The 27,669-nt window shown below is 44.7% G+C and overlaps 1 protein-coding gene across 9 annotated transcripts in view; it reads right to left on the bottom strand.

Moving 5' to 3' along the window:
- Positions 1-27,669, bottom strand: part of VSTM2A (V-set and transmembrane domain containing 2A) — a 73,367-nt gene that overhangs the window by 36,106 nt on the left and 9,592 nt on the right. For 5 of the 9 annotated variants that reach the window (XR_008309970.1, XR_008309975.1, XM_053262480.1 and 2 more), the window contains one exon: positions 24,862-25,195. Coding sequence is in view for 4 of the 9 variants with exons in the window: in XM_053262480.1 (XP_053118455.1) it covers positions 24,862-25,195 (334 nt within the window). In the remaining 5 variants the exon portion in view is untranslated. Of the gene's footprint in view, positions 1-5,634; positions 5,784-11,758; positions 12,314-24,861; positions 25,196-27,669 lie in introns of those variants that run through there. The other 4 variants (XR_008309971.1, XR_008309972.1, XR_008309974.1 and 1 more) reach the window with 2 other exon arrangements.

Here is a 27,669-nt window from a genome sequence, read left to right as displayed (position 1 = left end):
GTTGGCAGCAGTCTGCAGTTAGATTTTTTCTTTGTGACTCCCGCTGTTGCCATCACTGCCACTGATAGCTTCCACCCAACTGCCTCCCTCCCTCCCTGCCTGTATCCCTGGACCTCATTTGGCCATGGACTAACCACCTCCCTGACTGTTGGGGTCTAATTACAGGAACATAGGAAGCTACCATTTACCAAGTCAGACTATTGGTCCATTTAGCTCAGTTTTGTCTACACAGACTGGCAATGGCTTCTCCAAGATTGCCGGCAGGATCCTCTCTCAGCCCTATCTTGGAGATGCCAGGGAGAGAACTTGGAACCTTCTGCTCTTCCCAGAGTGGCTCCATCCCCTAAAGGGAATATCTTACAGTGCTCACACATGTAGTCTCACATTCATATGCAACTAGGGCGGACCCTGCTTAGCAAAGGGGACAATTCATGCTTGCTACCACAAGACAAGTACCAAGCTGTGGCATCAATAGATCCAATTGCCACTGGCAAATGAGGCTAGCCAGTAGGGATGTGCAAAAAATTCCGGGCACAGAACGATCTGTGCCCGAAATGAGCAATTTCGGGTGATTCGGGGCCGAACCGAATCACCCCCGATGTCCCCCGATATTTTTCGGGCCTGAGCCGAATCACCCGAATTTCGGGCCTGAAAAATTTGGGTGATTCGATTCATGGTTGATTTTGGGGAATTTTTTGAATTTTTAGTGACTTTGGGGCAGTTCGGGGGCATAGCATGGGATCTGGGCAAAAAGAGTGGGGTGGGGTGGTAGGGCCTAATGGGTGCAGGCTACCACCCCAATTTCAGGGGGGTCGGGCAAAGGGCTGATTTTTGGAAAATTTCTGAATTTTTCATGTCTTTGGGGCAGATTGGGGCAGATTGGGGCAGATTGGGGCAGAAAGTGGGGACTGGGGCAGAATAGTGGGGTGGGGTGGTAGTGCCTAATGGGTGGAGGCTACCACCCCAATTTCAGGGGGATTGGGCAGAGGAATATTTGAAGTTTTGGTGTCTTGGGGCAGATTGGGGGCAGAAAGTGGATCTGCCCCAAAGGAGTGGGGTGGCTGGTAGATAGTGCCTAATGGGTGAAGGCTACCACCTGTCCCCAATTTCAGAGTGATTGGGCAGGGGGGTGAATTTTGGTGAATTTCTGAGGTTTGTCTTCATAAGGTGAAGTGTGCTAAATTGATCACTTCCTCATATTCATAGTAATTGAGAGTGTGAAAAAGTGAAAGTGGGGTCATGAGAGTTGTTTAATTGAAAAAAATCTCATTTGCTATGACAGAATGAGAATTCACACCTCAGAAGTTTTTGTATGTAGTGTATGGCTCCCCCTGCCCTGGTCCCACTGGGTGGCCTGTGTCCTCTGCACACAGTTGCACAGTGATAGATCCACCCATGTATCTGAACAGGAATAAGTAGGGTCAGGTCACATTTTTCTAGTAAGGATCACAACTAGTGTAATGGTGCAACACTGGTAAAAGGTGTTGCACCATTCAATGCAAAATGATTTCATAAGGGATTGTTCTAAATCAGATACAATGATGAAGAGCCTGGGGTTTACCCTTCCAGCCATTGCTGAAATCACCACAATATTGTCCAGCAAAAATTACTATTTGTCCTGGGATGGAAGCTACCACTAACATCAAAAGCAGCTTCTCTCCTAGAACAAATAGCAGCTGGAGAAGATTAGCATCAGTGGGGGTAAAGAATTAGCCATGCCACAATCCTAGTTCAGAATGTCCTTCCTCTAAGGATGCTATTAAAAAAGAAGGAAGCACAATTATGCTTTTAGCATCATGTATAGTTTGACTCCAAGTTCAAAGAAGGGTCCTTCTGGATCAGAACAAAGGCTCATCTATTCCAGCATCCTGTTCCACACAATGGCAAACCAGAAGTCTCTGGGAAGCCCAAAAGTAGGTAATGTAGGCAAATAGCCATCCCTCACTGTTCTGATACTCATGCAACAGATGCAACTGAACTTGGAGGTAGATAATAATAATAATAATAATAATAATAATAATAATAATAATAATAATAATAATAATAATAATAATAGTAACAAAAACAGAAGGAATAGAACTGCCCAATGGAAACAACATCAAGAACCTGGAAGAGAAAGAACCTTACAAATACTTGGGCATTCTCCAGGCTGATAACATCGCACACACTGAAGTTAAAAGAAAAAATGGAAGTGAATACATCAGGAGAGTTAGAAAAATCCTCAAGTCCAAACTCAATGGTGGGAACACCATAGAACCATAAACACCTGGGCTATACCTGTTATCAGATACACTGCAGGGATAATAGACTGGACCCAGGCAGAGCTAGAGACGCTGGATCATAAGACCAGGAAAATCATGACCATCAATCATGCTCTGCACACCCGCAGTGATGTCGATAAGCTATACCTCCCTCGCAGCTCAGGTGGAAGAGGAATGCTGCAAGTCCATCAAACAGTAGTGGAGGAGAAAAGAGGCCTTGAAGAATATATTAAGGACAGTGAAGAAGATGCACTTCAAATGGTCAATAACGTGAAACTATTCAACACCAATGAAACAAAACAGGCCTACAAGAAAGAACAAGTCAAGAACCGAGCAGAAAAATGGAAAAATAAGGCCCTGCATGGTCAATATTTGCACAATATAAGTGGAAAATCAGATATCAGCAAGACCTGGCAATGGCTTAAGAATGGCAACTTGAAGAAAGAAACAGAGGGTTTAATACTGGCTGCACAAGAACAGGCACTAAGAACAAATGCAATAAGAGCAAAAGTCAAAAAATCAACCACAAACAGCAAGTGCCGCCTTTGTAAAGAAGCAGATGAAACAGTGGACCACCTAATCAGCTGTTGTACAAAGATCGCACAGACTGACCACAAACAAAGGCATGACAAGGTAGCAGGGATGATACACTGGGACATCTGTATAAAATACAAGCTACCTGTAGCCAAAAATTTGTGGGACCATAAAATTGAAAAAGTGGTAGAAAATGAAGATGTAAAAATATTATGGGACTTCCGAGTACAAACAGACAAACATCTGCCACACAATACACCAGATATCACTGTAGTCGAGAAGAAAGAAAAACAAGTGAAAATAATCGACATAGCAATACCAGGGGATAGCAAAATAGAAGAAAAAGAAATAGAAAAAATAACCAAATACAAAGATTTACAAATTGCAATTGAAAGGCTGTGGCAGAAAAAGACCAAAATAATCCCAGTGGTAATTGGCGCCCTGGGTGCAGTTCCAAAAGTTGGCTGATTTTATTGTCAGTTGAAGAGCACCTCAACACCATAGGAGCCACAGAAATCACCATCAGCCAATTACAAAAAGCAGCTTTACTGTGAACAGCCTATATTCTGCAACAATATCTATAACAACTGACAATAAAATTCTGGCATCCCAGGTCCTTGGGAAGGACTCTATGTCTGGATAAAACAAACCAGTCAATAACACCTGTCTGACTGTGTAAACAAGAAATAATAATATAGCCATTATGACTCACATTTCTGCAAGTAATCTGAAGGTCTGATAACCATCAAGACTCTAAATTGTTATTGTTGTATTTTTACAGTATTATGTAGCCATTGATAAATTTGCCCTCCATGAATGTGTCTAATCCCCTTTATCATCTAGGTTAGTAGCCATCACCAGTTCTTGTGGCAGTGAATTCTATCCATTAATTATGTGTTGTGTGAAGAAGGGCTTCCTTTGGTCTGAATCCCAGCTGCAGTTACTGTGCAATGAGTTCTTATGAACACAGAGGGTTGCATTTATGTAGGAGTTTGCCATCTTGGAAGGGCAAGGTTAACACATAGAGGGGGATTCACATGACTGCATGCAGACATGCAGGCAGGTGGGTGGGTGCGGGGGAGGGAGGCAGGGTTCAACTACCTTCTCTCAGACAATTGTTGGCAGCCCCTGTGGCACACACAAGTCTACACAACCCATGCTGCCAGAAGCAGTGTGGATGACTGCACTGCTCCTGGCTGCACAGATAAACAGGCTGGAACTCATTATTCTGCCCTCTGAGTATCCCAAAGTGCACTGTGCTTCCTCCCCCTTTAAGTACTTTTAAAGGGTGCCTCTTTGCTCAAGGGCACCTAAGGAGGTATTAAAATAATGTGCAATTAGAGATGTCGATCACATAACTCCTTTCCTCCCTGATTCCCCCAGGCGACAGGTGCTCTAAGACAGGTGCTCTAGGCAAATGCTCCCTTAACCTGGCTGGCGGGATTGTGTGCAAGCAGCTTGTGCTGACGTGATCCTGGCAGTCAGGTTAAGGGTGCATTTGTGTCCTTCACCTCGGCTATGAGCCAGGCTCCGTCACAGGGTTTCGCACCATGTGGCCCCCGGGATCTGCATGTATCCCACTGGTTCTCACGGGCAGCCAAGCCCAGGCATGGCTGCCTAAGCCTAGGCTTGGCTGACTGTGAAAACAGCCTTAGTGTGTCTGTTCTGGGAGTTTCATGGCATCTGGCTATTATTGTGGAAAGATTTAAAATCTTTTCATTCCCTGCCTCTGAAAATAATATTCACTGCCTTACAATTAAAGTGAAAAAATACAATAATAACAATTTAGAGTCTTGATGGTTATGAGACCTTCAGATTAGTTGCAGAAATGTGAGTAAGATTGTAAAACACAGCTTAATTGCACCCATTCCTTTCCTCCCACACTCCTGATTGCTACATTTTCTGAAATGAGAGAAAAAAGATCTTAGCAGCAGGAGACCTCACAGTGCCTCACTGGCTGTCAATAATACTTTTTTCATGTTGTTTCACTGCTGTTAGCAGCTCTTTTGTTCCCCCTACTGCTGTGCCGATTCTCCTCAGCATCCTTCTTTTTCCTTGCTTCACAATCCTCAGCCCCATTTGGTGATGCTGCCATAGAATCCAACTCATTGTAGCAACCCATACAATATTTGTATGATCACCCACAACATCAAAGACACTGCTATGTTATTGACAAAATCTTACTTGTGTGGGTCACCACAACCAACAGGATTCAAAGACAATAGTCTGAATATGAAGCCAAGAATTCTGAAGGTGGAGAAGAGGAAAGAGGAATAGTACTGAAACAAGGTGCATGTGTTTTCAATGGGTTCTGAAGCATTACTGAAAATGAGAGGTGTTTTGAACATTTTGAAAAAGGGAATTTGCTCTGGTTAAATCCACAAGTATGTTGATATGCCATTTACAAACAGGCTATTGTCCTTGATCCCCAGCAGTTGCTTGAAGCTTCTCCCTGATTCTCAGATGATCTTAAGACTTTTTTGAAATAATGTGTTCAACCTTGGAATTTTTGTCTCTTTGCCCAGACATGGAGGGGCAATTTGTTACTCAGTAACGAGGGAGGGACTGTATCTTACAGAGGCTCCGCCTCCTTTATTGTCATTCTATTTAGTTACAGACTGAACCCTGTCACTGAAAATGAGTTTTGAGGCTAAACTTGAAAGTCCTTCAGAAGCTCCTACTGGATAAAAACGAGGCTGCTTGCTTATTGACATGAGCTGCACTTAAAATCCATTTTACATTTATTTTGGCCAAGTTCCCTGGGTGTCAGTATACTTCTAGACAAAACTCAAAGTGCTGGTTATCATCTTTAAAGATGTACAGTCTGGGCTTTACATACCTTGGGAGGACTTTCTTTCATGTTAGCTCCTCTTACTGCTAATGTCTTGGTGAAGATTCCTTGGTGAAGATTCCTCAAAGGAGTCCTCTTGGAGGGTCCCTGAATCTTGGCCTTTCTCTGGTGGTGCTAAACTGTGGAATTCCCTCCCCCTGGAAGCACAACAATTATGTCCTTAATACAGTTGTAGTGTGAACTGGCAAGTCCACAGGTGTGTTGTAGTTACAACCACAATTTCTATATTGGTGGTGGTATGAGGAAGAGCCACAAGCTCTCTGGCTGCTCTTCATACTTCCCAGGTGGTCATGTGGCTGCCATCCTTATGTGTCAGATTGCATCTGAACTGGGCCAAGAAGAAGTGTTCTAACTTTTCTAGTTACTGCTAGTGCTGTTATCTCTCATTAGGGCAGCCAGGCACCTGCTATTTTTACTATTAAATATGAGCCCTGGCACCTTAAAACATCATATGGAGCAACTTAACCTTACTCCCCCTTCTCATTTTCTCTGAATCTATTGTTCTTGTAGCTAAGGTGAGAACTATAATGACTTTTGAAAACCTAACACTTGTTTTTAATGTTTGAAGTGTTGTCATAGTCTTCTAGGGCTGAAATGAATATTTGAAATTTACATTTTTTCCCAGTTCACCATGCAAACCTGGGGGCGGGGGGGGGAGAGAAATCAAACTTGCATTTTAAATTTAAAAATGTGTACCCCTAAAATGTGCAATTTAAACATTTGCTTAAGAGTTCTTTGCCCTCTCTTAATAGAATTCAAAGTTTTGGCAGAATTTAACATCTCATGAGTTGTCAATGGTTAAGGGAGATGGGGCCATAGGTCAATAGTAAAGCACCTGCTTTGTATGCAAAAGCCACCTAATGGCACAGCGGGGAAGCAACCTGCCTAGAAAGCAGGAGGCTGTTGGTTCAGATCCCCATTGGTGTGTTTCCCAGGATATGGGAAACTCCTACATCGGGCAGCAGCGATAAAATAAGGTACTGCTTGGGAGAAGGCAATGGTAAACCACTCCTATATTCTACCAAGAAAACCAGATGGCTCTGTGGTCACCAGGAGTCGACAGTGACTCAGTGGCACAACCTTGCATACAAAAGGTCCCAGGTACAATCCTTGAGATCTGCAGGTAGGGCTGGGTAAGACTCCTGCCTGAAATCTTGGAGAGCTGCTGCCAGTCAGTGTAGACAGTACTGAACTAGATAGACCAAGGATCTGACTCAGTATAAGGCAGTTTCTTATGTTCCTATATCACCAACTACTCATTGTCACTGCACATTATCTCATGCTATCAGATGCATTCCATGACAGATATCAAATATTGACACATAAGATAGATCAGTGGCTTTCAAAATGTCTTCCAGAGAAGCCTGGGTTCTTGGAAGCTTATAAAAGATTATTCAGTGAGGAGATCACCACCCTGGTTGCATATGAAAGGGAGACTAGAGATGTGAGCACTGTAAGAGATTCCCCTCAGGAGATGGAGCCACTCTGGGAAGAGCATCTAGGTTCTAAGTTCCCTCCCTGGCATCTCCAAGATAGGGCTGAGAGAGACTCTTGCCTGCAATCTTGGAAAAGCTGCTGCCAATCTGTGATGAAAAAACTGAGCTAGATGGACCGATTGTCTGACTCAGTATATGGCAGCTTCCTATGTTCCTATGAGATCAATAATGGTGGGGAAATGTTTCCACAAAAGACAACTTCTCACCACTGCAAAGATCAGCCACAAGGGAATGTTGGAACTCAACTAGGACACACTCTTGTTCCTGAATGAACAACAACAACAAATATTTATATACTGCTTTTCAACACAAGTTTCCAAAGCAGTTTACAATGAGAAATAACAAACAAATAAATAATATGGCTCCCTGTCCCCGAAGGGCTCACAATCTAAAAAGAAACATATGATAGACACCAGCAACAGACACTGGAGGTACTGTGCTGGGGGTGGATAGGGCCAGTATGAAGCAGATATCTTAGAACATGCACCCAGAATTCTCTACAATATGCACAAGTTTTGTGACAACATTGCTCCCCTGCAGCTTGTGGGTGGGGGCCGATTTGTCCAACCCTTTGCTGGACAGGAATACAAGATAAGCAAGAAGCCAGAAGGCCCTTTCTTAGTGCAGCACTGCTCTGGCTATTAGCAGAAGTTGCTTGGGGCACAGTTCAAAGCCAGTTTCTGCCCCTCTTTAGGAACATGTCCAGGGGGAGCTCCACTTTCTTTCCTTGGGATCTCACAGTGTGGGATTAGTTGCCTTTTGAGGCTGAGTAGGATTTTTTCAGTGCCAATTGCCTTTAGGAGACATGCTTGGGAGATATGGTAAGGAAGCTACTGTATTATTCAAGTGCCTCGTTGGCACATCTTTAAAGTGAACTGGTTGTAAAAAGTATGGATCAGTTTAAGGAGTGATTCAGTGCTTTGAGCCAGGATAGGGGCATTTTAAAGTAAAGTGTACCGTCGAGTCAGTGTCGACTCCTGGCAACCCCAGAGCCCTGTGGTTGTCTTTGGTAGAATACAGGAGGGGTTTACAATTGCCACCTCCCACACAGTATGAGATGATGCCTTTCAGCATCTTCCTATATCGCTGCTGCCCGATATAGGTGTTTCCCATAGTCTGGGAAAATACCAGCGGGGTTTTGAACTGGCAACTTCTGGCTTGCTATTCAAGTCCCAACTCAAGCTCGAACTGGTTTGCCATCCAACTTGGCCAGCTCAAGGACTCACCCCCCGCCAGCTGCCCTCTAGCCGAAACAGACCCTGTTCAGCTTGAACTCTAGCCAAATCCAGATTCCGGGTGGTTTAATGATTTTTTTAAAAAATCACCACCTCACCACCAGGGTCACACAGATGGCCAGTGCACATGCACGGCAGCCTCCCAAATGGCCACTGCCAGTGCAAAGAGGCCCAGAATCAGCCAAAAACAGACTAAACCAGCCCAAAACCAGCTGCCTGGAGACTGGGGGGAGGACAGCAGGGGGAGGGAGAACCACCGGAGACCCTAACCCCCACAGCCATAGCAGCACCCCCTCAGAGGGAGTGAGTTTCTTTTAAAAACATTGTTAGAACCCCTGGATCAGCTAGAATTTGAGCCAAACTGGCGGGGAGCGAGGTGCATTACATTTGGGGATTATGACCAAACATGCCTAGTTCCATTTGAGTCTGATTCAGACTTCAACAGAACTAGGAATACCACTTTCATGCACACTCCTAAGAGCATTTGTGTAAAGTATGCAGCATGACTGTGTCTTCCCATCTGTTGCCTTGTGTTGTAGGAAGCCCACACTGTTTTGTTGGACTCTTGGTGGCATGTTTATTTTGTTTCAAATGCCTTAAGCTACAATGAAGTTGTGGCCCTTTTTAAATCCCATGTGTCTCTGTTCCAGGGCATGGGGACAAATGCACAGGGGTTCCTCAGTGTAATTAAAAGGTGGGGGGAATTGTCTCAAAGGTGCTGGTAGACTTCAATGAATTTATTTAATATATCTTTTTACTGATGCATTTCATATGAATAAATTCAGTACTGCCTAAGGCATTTTGAGCTGAAAAGATATACTTCAGAGATGTATATCTTCAGAGGTAAATAAAGTTGACCACAAAAAGTTTTGTTTGCTTCATCAGTAAAAATATATATTAAATAAATCCATTGAAATCTACCAGTACCTTTGGGTCTCCCTCCCCCATCCTTCACTTTTCATTTCTGATTGCTGGTGCGGCATCATTTTTCTCCCCCTTCCCTCTTTGTTCCTCAGCAGACCAAGCTATGTGGGAAATGTTCTCTGAAAGCAGAAATTTTGAAAAGCACAGCAATGTATCCTTGTGTATCAGCGATCTGTACTGTCAAATACAAAATATAATTGCCTAACAGTGATGATCAAATTATATCAGTTTCAAATGTGAACTGTCACATATCCGATATTGAAATCAAGTATCAGTGGAAGGTGAATACAGATGCAAATGTCTGGTGAATGTAAGAGTAGCCAGAGAAGTCTGGATAATATTCAACATCAACATTTATGCCATCTGACATCAAGGATAACAGGGGTGGGTGGGTTAATTTGCCCTGTATTCTTCACTGTTGCTCTAGTGGGAAATGTGCAGAACTTTCCCTTTGCCACAGCAGCAAGGAGTTAAAAACTGGGCAATTACTTCTAGAGGTGGAATTCTGAAGAGTTCTACTGCAATCTGCGTAGCAATTTTAATTCACACCAGTTATTAATTTCTCCCTTGGCACTTTCTAGGCATCTCCTTGGTTTGCTGCTTGTTGTGAGGATGGAGGATTCGTTAAAAGGAAATTATTTTTTGAGCATTCCCTCTTTATAGTCACTAATTTTATACTTGTTCTCATTTTATAATTATATTGTAATGTTGCAGAGCACAGAACAGGAGCTGTGTTCATAGCACATTCATGATCAATTTTTTTGTTTACCTCTATACACTTTTTTGTAGAAACATAATTCATTCATTTGAAATAAATTAGGGGAAAACAATCCCCAAGCAGACTATAGTGCACACATTGAACTGTCAGAAACGGAAATATCCAATTGTGTCTTGTAAATGAAAAGCCTTGAATACAACCTGAGGTGAAAATGAAACAAACAAACAAAACATAGCATATTCTGGGTACATTGAGAGGAGGGCCAAAGACAAATGATATTAAATATTTAATAACCATATCATAATGGTGAGATCGGATGATCATTTATGTTGATCCACACACAGTCCAAAATGTTTGCACCGTTAGAACCCAGTGGAGCTGTTCTCATGAGCAGCCAAGACAGGGCTAAAGCAGCCAAACCCAGGCATGGCCTCACAGCTCCCTGTGGCACCTCAGTGGCAGACCCGGCCATGAAGCCCAGCTGTTAAACAACTTTGAGCGAGCATTGCCTTAACCCTGTTTAACTGACTATATGTCAATGCTTGTTACTTTTACCCGGTGCTGAGACTCTGTGGGGCACCTGCCTGTCACCAGGGGGGATACAACATATCCTGACCCCTGCAATTCCACACTACCTGGGCACCAGCAGATCAGCTTGGTGCATGAGCCACATACCCAGCAACTGGGACCCAGTTATCTGTGGGGTAGCTTCTGTGGCCTTTGTCCCCGCCCACCTGCCCAGGTCCCTGATTGTGAGAAAGGGATCTCCTCAGTGCTAATGCAACATCATAGGTATGTGGCACTGAATGATGGAATATAAGAATTGTCCTTCAGTACCAGACCAAGTGTCGACCTAGTCAGCATTCCATCACCAACGACTAGCTAGCAATCTCTAGGAAACTCACAAGCAGGGCATGAAGGGGGATGGTCTTTTCCTGTAGTTTTCCAAAGCACCTGGTACCAACAGGCACACTGTTGAATAGTCATGGAGAAGTCTAACATTCATGAATTTGGCTATTCCTTTTGGAAAGCCATATCAGCTAATAGCCATTGCCACACCTTGTAGCAGTGAATCCCATTAATTATGCATTGCGTGGATGGAGAATTTAATTGCACATTGTGTGAAGTACTTTTTCAGCTCTGAACCTACTGCCAACCAAATTCAATTAGGAGGGTAGGAGAAAAATGCTTTTCTCTTCTGTCTCTGCATACATAATTTTGTAAACCTGCCCTTTAGTCCTCTCCATTAGTCATTTTATTTTGAATAGTCAATCCTTTACATTTTCTTCATAGTGAATACTACATTTTGTTCTCATTTTCTGGTGCAGCGAGTTTTATACACTGGCAGACAGAAAGGCCATCTATGTGAATTCTAAGGTGAGTTCCTAGGTGGTGAGTTCACACCTTAAGAACATAAGAACAGCTCTGCTAGTTCAGGTCCAAGGCCAATCTAGTCCTGCATCCTGTTTCACACAATGGCCCACCAGATGCCTCCAAGAATTCCACAGGCTGGGAGTGAGGGCTTGCCAGTTGCTTACCAATTGATCTGCTACAAATGGTATTTAGTAGGGAAGTGCAAAACAGCTCAAAGTCGAACCAGTTCACCATTGAACTGGTCTGGCTTGACCTCAAGCAGAACCCCACTCCAGCCAGCTAGGGGAAGTTTCTGGGGTTCTAACATTAAAGAACATTTAACTCGTCGCCTCTGGGGGGGGTGCAGCCATTGCCATGGGAGAGGGGGGTATCCAGTGGTTCCACCTCCCCCTGCCAGCTCCCCCCTGATCACAAATGGCCTGGTTCACAAATGACACCAACTGGGCTCTGTGTGCTGGACCAGGACAGAGTAACTCTGTCTAACTCTTTACTGCTAGCATGCCTAATAGCATGCCAAGAAGACCAAGAGCATTGTCCTCCCAGGCCAGGAAACTCTGGATTTAAACTCTGGATTTAATGATATAATCAGATCCTCTTTCCTTTCCCCGAGACAGGAAGCATTGAGCATTGATTCTGTGAAGTCTCTCTTCATCCTTTAGTTCCTCAGGGTGCCCACTTAAATTTCTTTCTTCCCTCCCCTCACATTTTACCTGCCATTTGTGATCTATTTAATCAAAGCCAACTGGACTCCTGCTGGGCAGATAGAGTACAGTAGGGTGGCTGAGGAGGAGGAAGCTTTAATCATCATCATCCTGAAAAATTCTTCTTCTTCTTCTTCTTCTTCTTCTTCTTCTTCTTCTTCTTCTTCCTTCCTCCCTCCTCCCTTCTCCTTTGACGAATGTTGTGGATGATGCCATTTACTATAGTGTGACCAAATGAAATGGAAGACTTGGATAGTGACTGATCCTGGCTGCACACTTGGCTTAGTTGTTCAAATAAAATGCTAAACCTTGTATTTTGGTTTTGCCAAAACTATTTAGTTTTTCATTAGTGTTTTTGAGTGTGTTTGGGGGGGAAATCCCCTCCTTCTTGCTGATTTTTTTAAAAAATCCTTGAGTTACAAAATATGTGATGTAGCCCTGTATTTTCTATCCCTTTCTACAATGACAGGCAATTAATAGTTTGCACTCATTGAACAATGCATGGAAATGTCCTGTTCTGTATATTCTCATTTTCTTTCTCTCAGATTGGGGCCTTCTCAAAGTGAGAGAGGAGGAGTTTTACATAGAGCCAGGAAAAGGTAGATGTCTTGTTTTGATTATGCTTGTTATTAGCAACTGCCTCCACCCCTCACAAAACCTTGTGAGATGTGGGGAAGCTGGAGCTATATCGGAGTGACCATTTTATGATATTCAGTTGGAGCTTAGGTGCAGCAACAAGCACTTGAAAGATCTGCTGCTTGAGCAAGGGAGCTTCCTGGGCTTATGCATACACCTTGGCTGTGTTCTAGCTGGTCATTTCAGTGGTGGGGTTAAGGATGGTTCTGCTGAAAAGGAAGAGAGACTCTTTAGGCAGAGTCCTCAGTCTAGCCTGAACTGTTTGACGGCAGATTCAGGTGATGCTGGTGGACTTGCGCATGAGAGTGGCATGGGTCAAGTAGAGACCCGCCAATTAGTTGGGGACTGGTGTGAGTTCTGCCCTGACAGCCGCTAACCTGCTGTTGTGGAGTCAGTGGGAACAAGCAGGGGTGTGGGATCCACTCTCGGAGAGAGTAACAAGATCTGCTCTGGGGGAGTGACAAGGCCCAAATACTGCAGGCCATGGAAGAGCTGGAGAGGATGGGGCCAACGAGTGTGGACCACTGGCACTGGAGAACCCCATTTCCCCACAACCCTCATATCCCCTGGTGACTCTGATGCCTACTCAAACACCTTGAGTTGCGCAACCCTCAGGCACATATTTTCACATGGTTCATGGGGCTTCCTTGGGAAAGAGAGGGCATCAAGAATTGCCACTTCCCCACTGAAGTGGTGCAGTTAGTTGGGGAGTTCCATTAGCCTGCTCTTTTGCTGCAGTAACACTTCCTTGCTCTAAATGTCAGGCACTGGTAGTACTTTATAACCACCACCACCACCACCATACTCATCTGACACCTTTTCTGCAACAAAACATTGACAGATCAAAGTATCTAGGCACTCTTATTTAAAATAACCCACTTTAGAAGAATAATCAAGCAACGATACCACACTGATAATTAGCAACAATGAGAAATCAGCTCTGTAGCAAAAAATTTATATGGTCATAGAATGCCATGTTTGTTTTTTGTTTGTTTTGTTTTTGGTGGAGGAGGCAGTGAATGGTCTGAGAGTAGTCAATGCTTTAACATTGCTGAAACTAAGTGGGTGTGGGCCTGAACAATGCCTGGATAGATGACCACTGGAAGCCTATATAATCCAGTCTGAGCTTTCCACAGGAAGGGCAGGGCATACCAATAGTGTGATTCTCAGCTGTACTAATTACTTTATCATGCTATTACCTAAAGCATCACCTGATGGGAATCAGATATTTGGCAGAAGAACGTAATGATTCTTAATTACTTTTGATGGCTGGCATCCAGACTAAATTACTCAATAGTACTAGTCATGTGCACCGGACCGCGGAGCTGCGGTTCGGTGCTGGGGTGGGGGGTTCCATTAAGGGCAGGGGGGGCTTTACTTACCCCTCCCGCCCTTTCCCGCATTGGTGCTGTAAATATTGTAAGAAATCCGGGCGGCAGGATCCCTCGCCGCCCACTTCTATTAACGATTATGGCTCTGCTCCTCTGAATTTTAAACATCGGGGGGGCGGCAGGGTGCTTCCCTGCCGCCCCCTCGAAGCCCCCTGCTGCCGCTGAAGCCCCTTTAAATCTCGCCCGGACCGGAGATTCCAGCGGAGAAACGGCGCTCGGGCGGGCAGCAGCGAGACGTCCGTCCGCCCGCCCGCTCCCTGCCTTGCCGAGTGCAAAGTGCAGGGAGCCTTCTGCGCACGCGCGAAGAAGGAACTAGGAAGCCTTCTTCCTAGTTCCTTCTTCGCTCCCTGCACTTTGCACTCGGCAAGGCAGGGAGCGGGCGGGAGGACGGACGTCTCGCTGCCGCCCGCCCGAGCGCCGTTTCTCCGCCGGAATCTCCGGTCCGGGTGAGATTTAAAGGGGCTTCAGCGGCAGCAGGGGGCTTCGAGGGGGCGCCAGGGAAGCACCCTGCCGCCCCCCGATGTTTAAAATTCAGAGGAGCAGAGCCATAATCGGTAATAGAAGCAGGCGGCGAGGGATCCTTCCGCCCGGATTTCTTACAATATTTACGGCGCCAACGTGGGAAAGGGTGGGAGGGGTAAGTAAACCCCCCCACCCTTAATGGAACCCCCCACCCTAACCCTCCCAAACCAAAACCACCCCTTCTCCAGACCGGTTCGTAGGCCAGTAGAATGGCCTCCGAACTGATCCGTGCACACCCCTAAATACTACTACTCAGGAGTTACTCTAAAAGATGGTTTACTTCAATAAGACTACTTAGGTGTAATTTAGTCTGTATGTCAGCCAATTATTTTCATTTATTATTATTAGTGGCCCACATGATAATGCTATGCTCCAGTGGGGCTGCTGATCTCCTAAGCAGCTCTGATGCCGCTCTGAATGAGTGATTCTGCAAAGAGCACTGCCACCAGTTTCCCCCATTCACAACAATGAGGAGAAGCAGTGGTAGCCCTGCTTGTGCATTGGCTTGTTCAGAGTAGTGTCAGGGCTGCTTAGGAGTCCACAGCAGCCCTGGTGCGCAGCATTCTGGAGGTGTAATACTGTGTATCATATGGGCCACTATGGACGTATTTATATATACCACTTTTCAAGAAAGTCCTCAAAGCAGTTCACATAGCAAATGTTGTGAGTCAATGGTTCCCTGTTCCAAAAGTGATCTTTTTAAAAAAGAAAAGAAAAAAATAACAAAGGAGATACCAGTAACAACCACTGGAGAGACACTATGCTGGGCTGAATAGGGGCAGTTGCTGAACAGGGACAGCAAATATCATGAAGACCCCATAAGTCTCCAGTGCTCGCTTATACAAGGGAAACTAAACCCTGTAGTACTGGCCTTAAAGCTTCTTACCATTTACTGGGAGCACTTAATGATATCAGTTCATAAATCAATAAAAATGGAGCATCTGCTATGAAAGTGTTAATTATATCCATTGGCATTAATAGAATCATATGTGTGTCATTAAAGTTAGACATAGCTCTTAGCATGATGTTGAATTTAGCCTCCCTCTGCAAAGTGATGGGAATTTGCACATCTTTAACTTGCACATTTGACTTAAAAGAACATATATTGCTGCATCCCTCTGCTCTTCCTGAAAGTGCTAGAGGATGTGGGAGTGACCAATGCAGGCTCTTACAAAGTGCCCATAAAGTGCCCGCCTCCTCCACCACCTCTACTGCTTCTACTGCCACCTCCCACTCCTTCTATCCCAAAGCTGAAGGCTACCTTGAATCAAGATAACCTTGAAACAAGGTTACCGTGAAGGGGAGGTTACCTTGGAGCAGAGATAGTTGTGGTCATTCCAGATCACCTCTGCCAATGCCTCTCTTTTCCCATGCCCCAAGGCCCCCAGAAACTTGCAATGGGAAAGGGGGGAAATGGCAGCAATGATTATGACAGACACTCTAGGCCCTGGTAGAGTTTTTCCCCTCTAATGGGAACTCATTGGAACTTCCAGCATCCCCAGTGGAAAAATGATTCTTTGCATGCCATTCCCAGCAAGGTGAGAGCTCCTAGCTGGGAATGGTACTTGGAGTGTCATTATCCTAGTGGAGGTGCTTGGACTTGCAGTCCCAGTCCAGTTCCCCATGGGGAAAAAGGATGGTCTTCTGGAGCTTGGAGTGCATGCAACCACACCTGCCACTACTTTCTTTTTGCCCAAGTAAGCTTCTGGAGATATTGGGGCAGGGGGCAGTGAAGACAGCAGCAGAGCTCAGAATTCAGGTGGGAACAGTCCTGTTTCTCTATACACAGAAGGCTGTGATCAGGGCTCTGTTTGCCCCAATCCTACATGCAGGCATTTAAGCAAGGGAATTCACTTCTTCAAATGCCCCAACTCAAACACCAATGATTTTGATTGGGGTGGGACAGTTTTAATCCATCCACAAGAGAGTATTCTTGTGTTTTTCTTTCTGTCACTAGGTTGCCTCTCAAATCCCACCTTAATATTAGCAGAGGGCAGCAGACCACCATTTGTGATGTTCAGGGGCATAGCAAGGTTGGAGTGCGCCCAGAGACAAGATTTTAAAATACGCCCCCCCCCACTGAAGCTCAGCTCATTAAGTAAAGAAACCTTAAATGAGGCTGAATAGTAGTAACAAAAAGCATAGTAAAATATATATGGTTTTGTAAATTGTGGATGATGAAAGTCATTTAATGGTACTAGAGAAAGACATGCTGTTCTGGTAGCTCCAGGTCTTAACACTCACATCAATTTCGGAGGATGAATACAACTGAAGGAAGCCCGGGCAAGTGTGTGCCTGGGGGAGTCAGTCATGTGACTTGCTTCTGGGGGGGCAAGGCAGTGGGCTCCCAGACAACTGTCTCCCCTTGCCCTATTATAGTTACGCCCCTGGTGATGTTGTTATTGGAAGTAGGGATGTGCAAACTGGTTCCATGTTGAACCGGCTGGCTTGATAGGGTTCGGGTATCAAGATCCACTCTTGGTGGATTGAGGGACACAAGATTGAGCAAGTTGCACACTTTAAATACTTGGGAGTAGTTTTACATTCTGGTGGCTCTAGGAAAGCTCATGGAGAACACATGGTTTTAAATGCCCAGAGAAGCTCCTCTGCCATTCTAAAATTCTTGCAGACAAGAAGAGGCCATTATGTACCCACGGCTCTTGAACTGTTCACAGCTAAGTCAATAGCTCAGCTTCTCTGTGGTGCTCAATTGGGCCCTTACCCCAACATTGCGACTCTCGAACTTGTACAATCTAAATTCCTGAGGGCAGAGCTCCAAGTACTGAGATGTGTCTCCAATGCCACTATGCACCTGGAGACAGGCTTGATCAAGTTGGAGGCTAGGGTGTGGGTGGCTATTCTCTGTTATTGGCTCAGATTATCCTATTGCTCAATTGGTCTTGCCCCGCAAACCCTACATGATGACTACCAATCTAACTGGATTCAGACAACTGAGACTAAAATAGCTACTCTGGGCCTCTTCCACCCCGACCTTGCTCAACATGGGCCACGATCAGGCAAAAGCAACCATCAAGCAGCGCATTATAGACATTGAGCACCAAACTGATCTCAGCAGAGTTCCAAAATTTCATATCAGTGACGGGCTTAGATATTCTGCCTCCCCAGCAGCATACCTCACCCAACTGGAGATTCCAAACCACAGAAGGGTGTTCACTGTAGCTCGCTGCCATGGCCTCCCCTCAGCAGTGCTAGAAGGCTGTTATAGGGTCCCTGATAGGGTATTGGACCATATTGAATGTGTGTACTTAAGTTTGGGGACCAGGGATAGATGGGGACTTCTGTTGGTGTACCGATCACCCCGCTGCCCAACAGAATCCCTTACTGAACTCACAGACTTGGTCACAGAACTTACATTGGAGTCCCCCAAACTTTTGGTGCTGGGGGACTTCAATGTTCATTTTGGGACCAATTTGTCCGGGGCAAGTGATCTCTGAACTGACGCATATTGCAGGTCACACACTTGATTTGGTCTTCTACTCTGATCAAGGTGGTGTTTCGTGGGTGGGGACTCCTTTGATCTCCCCGTTGTCATGGACAGACCACCATCTGGATAAGGTGGGACTTACAACCACTTCCCACCTCTGCAAGGGCAAGGGGCCTATTAGAATGGTCTGCCCGAAGAGGTTATTGGATCCAGTAAGATTCCAAGAAGCCTTGAAGGGATTCAGTGTTGGCTTTGCTGGTGATCCTGTTGATGCCCTGGTTGAGAACTGGAACAACTCGCTCACCAGGGCAGTAGACACGATTGCCCCCAAGCATCCCCTCCGACCCACTTCAGAACTGGCCCCTTGGTATACGGAAGATCTGCAGGGGCTGAAGTGGCAAGGTAGGCAACAGGAGCGCAAGTGGAGAAAGACTCGACTTGAATCCGACAGACTACGACATAGAGCACATTTAAAGATCTATGCTCAGGCAATACGTACTGCAAAGAAGTGTTTCTTTTCTACCCGTATTGCATCTGCGAGTTCACGCCCAGCGGAGTTGTTCAGGGTTGTGAGGGGACTGGTATCCGCCCCCCCTTCCTTGAACCAGAATTTGGAGTCATCAGTTACCCGCTGTGATGTGTTTTTTGCAGATAAAATCTGCTATTTTGGCAAGAGTTTTTCACAGATAAAATCTCTCGGATTCGGGCCAATCTAGATGGAGACTCCACAGTTAATATCATGCCGGAACTGGAGGTGTCCAGCAACTCCTCTTATGCGATTCGACTGGCTCAGTTTCAGTTTGTGACTCCTGATGATGTGGACAAGCTGCTTGGGGCGGTGAGGCCTACCACTTGTTCTCTTGACCCTTGTCCAACATGACTTGTTCAATCTAGCAGTGAGGCTGTTGTAGACAGCCTGGTAGAAATCATAAATGCTTCTCTGAGGAAGGGCAGGATGCCTCCTTGTCTAAAGGAGGCAATCATTAGACCCCTTCTAAAGAAGCCTGCATTAGATCCCTCAGAGTTGAGCAATTATAGGCCTGTTTCTAATCTCCCATGGCTGGGCAAGGTAATTGAGAGGGTGGTGGCCTCTCAGCTCCAGGCGGTCTTGGAGGAAACTGATTATCTAGACCCATTTGAAACTGGTTTTCGGGCGGGTTATGGGGTGAAGACTGCCTTGGTCGGCCTGATGGATGATCTCCAATTGGTAATTGACAGAGGAAGTGTGACTCTGTTGGTCCTCTTGGATCTCTCTGCGGCTTTCAATACTATTGACCATAGTATCCTTCTGGAATGTCTGAGAGTGTTGGGGGTGGGAGGCACTGTTTTACAGTGGTTCTGCTCCTACCTCTCGGACAGATTCCAGATGATGTTGATTGGAGACTAGTGATGTGCCCGGACTGGTCCGAAGACCATTCTATAGGCCTCCGGACTGGTCCAGACATGGGCAGTTCGGATTCGGGTGGTTCAGGGTGGGGGGGTCTCCTTAAGGGCGGGGAGAGTTTACTTACCCCTCCCACCGCTTCCCCCCTCCAGCACCTGTATTTCTTTGAGTAATTGGGGCGGCAGGATACCTCCCTGCCGCCCCTTCTCCAGCACTTTGGCAATTCTTTTAGTAATGGGGCAGCAGGATACCTCCTGCCGCCCCTTCCCCCGCTTGGCATGCAGTGCTGTGTAAAAGGCTTTAAGAAGCCTTTTGTGCCCATGCGTGCGCGCATGTATTTCCTTGAGTAAACTGAGCGGCAAACTGGGAGAAGGGGCGGCAGGGAAATATCCGGCCGCTCCATTTACTCAAGGAAATACATGCATGCACGCACGCACAAAAGGCTTCTTAAAGCCTTTTGCACAGTACTGCATGCCAAGCGGGGGAAGGGGTGGCAGGGGGGTATCCTGCCACCCCATTACTAAAAGAATTGCCAAAGTGCCGGAGAAGGGGAAGCAGGGAGGTATCCTGCTGCCCCAATTACTCAAAGAAATACGGGCACCAGAGGGGGGAAAGCGGCAGGAGGGGTAAGTAAACCCTCCCCGCCCTTAAGGGGACCCCCCACCCCAGTGCCAGACTGCAGCTCTGTGGTTCTGTGCACACCCCTATTGGAGACTGCTGCTCTTCGAGATCTGAGCTTAAGTATGGTGTCCCTCAAGGCTCCGTACTTTCTCCAAAGCTTTTTAACATCTACATGAAACCGCTGGGAGAGATCATCAAGGGATTTGGAGCTGGGTGTTACCAGTATGTTGATGACACTCAGATCTACTTCTCCATGCCAACTTCTTCAGAAGCTGGCATATTCTCTCTAAATGCCTGCCTGGAAGCAGTAATGGGCTGGATGAGGGAGAATAAACTGAAGCTGAATCCAGATAAGACGGAGGTATTTATTGTGTGGGGTCAGAACTCCAGAGACGATTTTGATCTACCTATTCTAGATGGTGTCACACTTCCCCAAAAGGAATAGATTCGCAGTCTGGGAGTACTTCTGGATTCACACCTCTCGCTGGTTTCTCAGGTTGAGGTGCTCCTGAGAAACCTGAGGTTTCTCAGGTGCTTTCTATCAGCTCCAGCTGATATGCCTGCTGTGCCCGTTTCTCGAGATCAATGACCTCAAAACTGTGGTACATCTGTTGGTAACCTCCAGACTGGACTTTTGTAATGCGCTCTACGTGGAGCTGCCTTTGTATGTAGTTTGGAAACTTCAGTTGGTTCAGAATGCGTCAGCCAGGTTGTTCTCTGGGTCATCTCGGAGAGACCATGTTACTCCTTTACTGATGGAGTTACACTGGCTGCCAATAGGTTTCTGGACAAAATACAAAGTGCTAGTTATAACTTACAAAGCCCTAAACGGCTTAGGCCCTAGGTATCTAAGAGAGCGTCTTCTTCATTACAAGCCCCACCACCCATTGAGGTCATCTGAGGAGATCCATCTCCAGTTACCACCGACTCGTTTGGTGGCTACACAGAGATGGGCCTTCTCAGTCGCTGCCCCAAGATTGTGGAATGCGCTCCCTTCTGAGATACGATCCTCCCCATCTCTGGCAATTCTCAAAAAACACCTGAAAACCCATCTCTTCACCCAAGCTTACTCAGTATCCTAAATTTTGGGGTTTTTAAAATCTGGTTTATTTTAAAATTTAAAACCCGATTTCAGGGGTTTTAATCACTGTAATGATTTAATTGCTGTTTTAAAATGTTTTTAAATTGTTAGTTGTTATATTGTTTTTAATTTGTTTTAGCTCATTACTGTTTTTAGTGGTTTGTTTTAACTGTAAACCACCCTGAGCCATTTTGGAAGGGCAGTATATAAATCAAATAAATAAAAATAATAAATAGAAGGACCCCGCTTGCAGAGCGATTATGCCCCTGTGGCTTAGGGCAGATCAAAACTACAGAGCATGTTTTCCTATACTGCTCATTCTATAGAGACATACATGCCTCTCTCATCACTGCTCACTGCTAAGCAAGTATCCAGGTTGTCTGAGCTAATTCTACAGCTCCCTGCTACTCTCTGACTCTAAGCCTGCCATCACATATAACCAAGTACTGTGCGGCTGCGATCAGTATTTGTCGGCGGATGACGGGCAGTGAGTCCTATCAGCCTTAATCTGACTCCCAGTGATTCTGGGCAGGCCTTGCAATTGCTCACGTTCCTCCCTTTTAATGTTCCTCCTAACCCTCAATTTGTCTGTTTTCTAGTTTTATTACTCAGGATTTTATATATTTTATATATTTCTGGTTTTTTATGCCTTTTAACCTTCATACAACTTTATGCCCCCCCCTTGAACTTTTTATGCTTTTTATGCAGTTTTATGATTGCATAGACTATTTTACTATTTCTCAAGCATAAATCTGTTTTTACTATTTTTAGTATTCTTAGTCCTTTTAGTATTATTATGCACCATTTTACATGTAATCACTTTTACCTGCTCTCATTTTAACTTGTAATCACCCTTATACTTTATGCTGGTCTGTGACTGTAATAAAGATTGATTGATTGAATGAGTTCAGGTAGGGCTGAACCGTGCCTGGCTTGAACAGGCTTGGAGCATACTGGTAAAGGGGAATCTGATAAGGAGTCCCCTTTACCAGTAAAGGGGAAGGGGGGACCTAGGGGCTTAGCTAAAGAGAGTTGGGGTGGAAGAGGAATTAAAAGGTCTTTTTTAAACCTCTGTGCACACAGAGGCCCAAACTAGACCTGCTGCCACCCCTGAACACCCCTGTGATTGCTGCAGCCACTGCTGGTGGTAGCAACTATGAGGTAATTTTTTACTTTTCTCTCACCCCAATTCTTATTATTTAAGCCCCTGGTTCCTTCTTTCCCTCTACTTATAAAGGGGAATCCTTACTGGATTCCACTTTATCAGTACAGCCTCGACCCCACCCCATACCCCGCCCCACAACTGGGCTCAAATTTGAGTTGAACTGGGCCTGGCTCAGGTGTGCACAAAACCAGACTGGACCCAATTCGGCTCAAGTCTGGTTTGACTCAAACTGAACCACATTTTCTGGTTTGTGCACATCCCTAATTGAAGGTGCTATAGTATAGTATAGTATAGTATAGTATAGTATAGTATAGTATAGTATAGTATAGTATAGTATAGTATAGTATAGTATAGTATAGTATAGTATAGTATATAGTATAGTATAGTATAGATAGATAGCATGAGTCTTTTATATTCATGCAATAGAATGTGACATCTCCAAGAAAAATCCACATTTCAGTTGATATCAGTTCTGTGCACTGTGAAGCATGGCACTGCCATTATTAGACCAATCCAAGCCCAAATAGCAATTTGTTTTTAACAAATATAGCCAAATTTCAAAGAGGGATACAAATTGTCATGATGTAACTTCCCATATGTGTGCAACCACCTGGTAAACTGAGTGTCCTACCGAGTGGTGAGGAGAATGCTAAATTTATTATTAATTCACATATTCCATGGGAGTGGGTATGATGCTGAGAGGGTGTTCATTGACTGTTGAGTTTATGGCAGAACAGGTTCCTAGGTCAGTCTTTTATTTACTACGCTATTCCAGCAAGGTCATCATACAGTCTTTTATTTACTACGCTATTCCAGCAAGGTCATCATACTTCCTTGCCCAATCATGTGGTTACATACAAGTAAGTGGACAGGACACCAATCCAATGCCAAAACAAGAGGAATTACATCCAAAGACAGAGGGAAGCCAAGTGTGTGCTTAGAAGACTGATGCATTTCAAAATATCAACCTTCAGTGGGCCTTTTTCTCTCTCCTCTCAACTCTTTCAAAGGAGCATTGAACTTTCTTTCTCTCCACTTAACTTTCTAGAGGCATTCTAGCACATAAGATAGTCCACATAAGACAGTCATCAGCCAGCAAGTGATAGGAATTGGTAAGCAAAAGCAGACTTACACAACTTGTGGCCCACCAAGTCAAACACAATCTACCATCCACATGGTGTGGCCCATCAAGCACTTGCTAAATCTCCAATGTTATTGCCTGAAACTGCAAAACCAGCAGATGGAGGGGTTATCAAGCACCTCACAGGAGACAACAGAGTTGGTGGACTGGATTCAGCTTGGCATGCTCAAGAAACACATAAACAGGTAAGTGGAAAGGCGTGGAAGTGTCTGACATCCAGACAGCAATCTGGGGATGCAGCAAAGCTGTGTCCCTGCACAGAGAGGATGCTCTCGACTCAACCAGGGTCTTCCCAAGCAGTAAGTAAATATTCAGCCAGGGAGAAGGGGGGGAATGATTTCCATTGCTCTCCCTTGCCCCATAAGTGTCCTTTGCCATGAAGGTTTCACAGCCCCCAGGGACATATTTTTGGAAAGCATAGAGCACTTACCAAGGCAGAGGAGAGCAGTGAAAATCACTCCCCTGTCCATCCCTGACTGCCTTATAAGCAGCTTCTCTCTGCATGGATGCAGCTCTGCAGCATCCCCATAGTGTTGCTCTGGATGTCAGCCACTTTTTATTTTATTTTTAGGAAAAAAGTAACATCCCAAACACCTTTGGGAGCAATTATCTGGGTCTGACCTCAATATTTGTTTATATCCACTACAACACCTTTATTTAAGACCTTGAGATGTGTTATTTTGTGATTTTGTTTAAACCAGCAGCTTGTGATGATCAGGTAATGATATTTGCCCTGTCAGGTGCTTGACCATTTCTGCCCTATTTTTGCAGCCCCAGGCAGGCAGCAAGAACATGAGGTTTATCAAAGCCCATGCTGACCCCCATACTTGTACGTTCTCAAGACCTGCAGAGTAGTAGTTAAAGGATTAACTATAATTGTTGAGCCAGGAGCATGACATGACTCATGGAGCATGACATGATAATGCATGCTTTATTGCCACTGGTTCATCACGATTCAATTACCGTTGGTTACTGATTGTAGTTTAATCCTAGTTAACCATGACAGTGGGACTATGATCAGCATTAAAGCACTATTCTCACATCACACTCCACAGGAGCTGGACTGGGACCATGGCAGGGGGTAAGAGGCTTTCTTTAACTTGCCCTCAGTGTGGTGCCAATCTGGGTCAGCTTCCCACACAGTTGCTATTGGCTCAGGAGAAATCTCCCACTGGTGTCATGGGAACACCAAACGGTGTTCCCTCTCACCTGCCACAGTGCCAGTACAGATTAGGGGCCCCAGATGCGTCATTTATGATAGAAAACTCAAACATGCAGGGCCCAATCAGGGCAATGAGAGTAGAGTTTAGTATGGCACCCACTCACATCCCATGGTCATTTGTAATAACATCCTTAAAGGGCTCAAAATGGTTTCTCATACCTGATTGTGGGCTTTGTTTGGGAATTTTGGCATCTGCTGGAGGGCTGGAGGTGGGGTGCATACGCTGACTGGCTGAATTATGGATGCTACTAGGGATGGCTGCTGAAATGTTCTTGCGAGGTTTATCCTGCAGCCACATGGGAGAAGCTTCAAAGGCTTGCATTCGCCGAGAGTGGCTGTTTGCACTGACTTTGAGATAGGCCTGGGCTTTGTATTCCTGAAGGTCTCCATAATTGGCGTCGGTCACCCTGCACTCGTATAACCCTTCATCCTTTTTCCTGACTTTGGAGATCTGCAGCTTGTGAGAGATGTCATTCCCTTGTACTTTCACTGTCTGCAAAATGTCCAAAAACAACGTATCTCAGATGCTGACAATATGATAATATTGAGAATTGATTAACACTCCCCCCACCCCACAGCATCAAACATTTCACATATATTAAATTTATATTTTATACAGTACTTCATTATTATTATCCTCACATTGCAGATGAATGGAGGGCTGAAGCTGAGAGATGGTCACTGGGCTAAAACCACATTAACAGGCTCATAGCCAATGTGAGATGTTGAGCAATAGTGTAACTACAGTGCGGCAAGAGAATGAGGTGCTTCACACGATTGGTGTGAAGTGCCAGATGAGGTTTGTGCGGGGAAAGTGGGCTTAGCCCACTGTCCCCATGCACGAACCATCGCTCGTTGCTGGGCTGCCAGATTGGCCAGCTTTCATCAAAAAAGAAAAAGAAAAAGCTAAGCTCTAGCCCTTGTAGAAGTGGAGTTATGGAGTAAAACGTGTGGTTACTATTTTTCAAGTGTTTGGATTCTTTGGTGTATAATAACTTTTCCTTACACACCTTCATTACACACCTTCATTTCTTCTATTCATTTTGACTGTCTTTGGGCAGTGCCAACTGTAAACTGCCATGTGCTAACTACACCGCCCCCCACCCGCAAGGCAGTGGGGTACTGCTCAATTTATGTTTTAGGAATTTTTTAAAGTGTTTAGACTCTTTGGCATCTAATAACCTTTCCTCATAATGAATCCCTATGAGGACACACCAAAGTGTCTAAACACCTAAAGATTCCTAAACTATAAACTGAGTACCCCAGTGGCTTGAGGGTTGGGGGTAGTTGGCACATGGGCTAATTCCCCACCCCCATCCACCAGTGGGGACAGAATGAACTGAAAATGAACCAGAATTGGCCAGTGGGGACAAAATGAACTGAAGAAATGAAGGTGTGTAATGAAGACATCAAAGAATCTAAATTCTTCAAAAAATCCTAAGTACCCCAGTGTGTGTGTGTGGGGGGGTGTAGTTGACACCTGACACTTGGCAGCTGGCACTGTCCAATGACAATCAAAATGAAGAGAAGAAATGAAGGCATATAATGAATCCTCATAGGGATTCATTATGAAGAAAGGTTATTAGAAGCTAAAGAATCTAAACACTTCAATATTCCTAAAATATAAACTGAGTATCTCACTGCCTTGCAGGTGGAGGGGGGTGTAGTTGGCACTGTCCAATGACAGTCAAAATGAACAGAAAAAATGGATTCATAAGGATTCATTATGAGTAAAAGTTATTATACACCAAAGAATCCAAACACTAGAAAAATAGTGGCTCACATTTTGCTCCATAGTTCCACTTCTACAAGGGCTAGAGCTTAGCTTAAATATATATATAATAAAACTGGGGATCCACATTAGGGTTAGGGATAGGGTGACTTCGAATCCCCATTATTTCCTATGGCAGAAATATACAAAATCCGTAAAAACTTAAAATGATAATAATAATTAAAATCAACCAAGTGCCCCACAGCCTTCAAATTTGGGTAGTTGGTGGCACCCATGGGGACCTACCCACCATCAAATTATGGTGCCCCTAGGACCTTTAGAAGTGGGCTAAATCAATCCGAATCTAAATTGAATTGAATCCAACTTGGATTGAATCTGATCAGATTCGAGTTTGCAGATTTGAGTTTGAATTGAATCCGCTTGATTTGATTTGACCTCACTTTTCCACGTCTCTCCATTATTTAGATTTAGTGTGTGTTTCCCATGCCATTGTAACTCCTTGAAAATAACACTTCTTGTATTAAATGCAATTGGGTTTCAGCTAGGTAATAAAAGAATATTGAAAGCAAGCCTAGGTCCTGCATGTTCCCTATTTCTTGATTTAAAAATTTACAACTTTTCTGAAGGCCTTGTTCTTCTCATGCTGGGTAAAAATTCCATTAAAGCTAATGGAATTTTGATGTGTGAATCCAGGAGCAAAAAAAGGCTCCTTTTGGTACCAACTAAATTTAAACTTCATAGTAAATGTAGATGGCAGCACTCAATATTGGTATATCTTTTACTAATGCATAGCAGAAATATTGTCCCACAACTTATGGAGAAAATGATGGATCTGCCATTGGATTTGTTGGGCCCGTTTTTTTAACCCAAACTTGGAGTTTGTGTGAAGTCTAGAAACTCCTAAATAGGGCTGAAAATGTCCAAAGGCTATAGACTTGCAAATCATATAATCACTGTGATGATGATTATACCATCAAATGTACTCCAGAATGCCTGAAGTATTCCACTTTGATGACTCTCTGGGGAGAATTGGGAAGGCAAGCTGTGCCAGGAGAGGCACGACACATTCAGGAATGTTTCTAGTGATGTCACTGGAAAGGAGCCAGGGTCTAAAAGACTTACTGAGTCATAAATGATTCATTAAAATATTAATTCTGGTGTCCAGTGGTGGTGGTGGTGGTGGTGATGATGTTTCTGTCTGTTTATTTGTGTGTAAGTCTTTAGGCAAAACATAA

This window comes from Hemicordylus capensis, chromosome 6, assembly GCF_027244095.1.
Source record: "Hemicordylus capensis ecotype Gifberg chromosome 6, rHemCap1.1.pri, whole genome shotgun sequence".
NCBI classification, from domain to species: Eukaryota; Metazoa; Chordata; class Lepidosauria; order Squamata; family Cordylidae; genus Hemicordylus; species Hemicordylus capensis.
The sequence above is the reverse complement of the archived record's forward strand: the minus strand, read 5'-3'. Positions and strand labels throughout refer to the sequence as shown.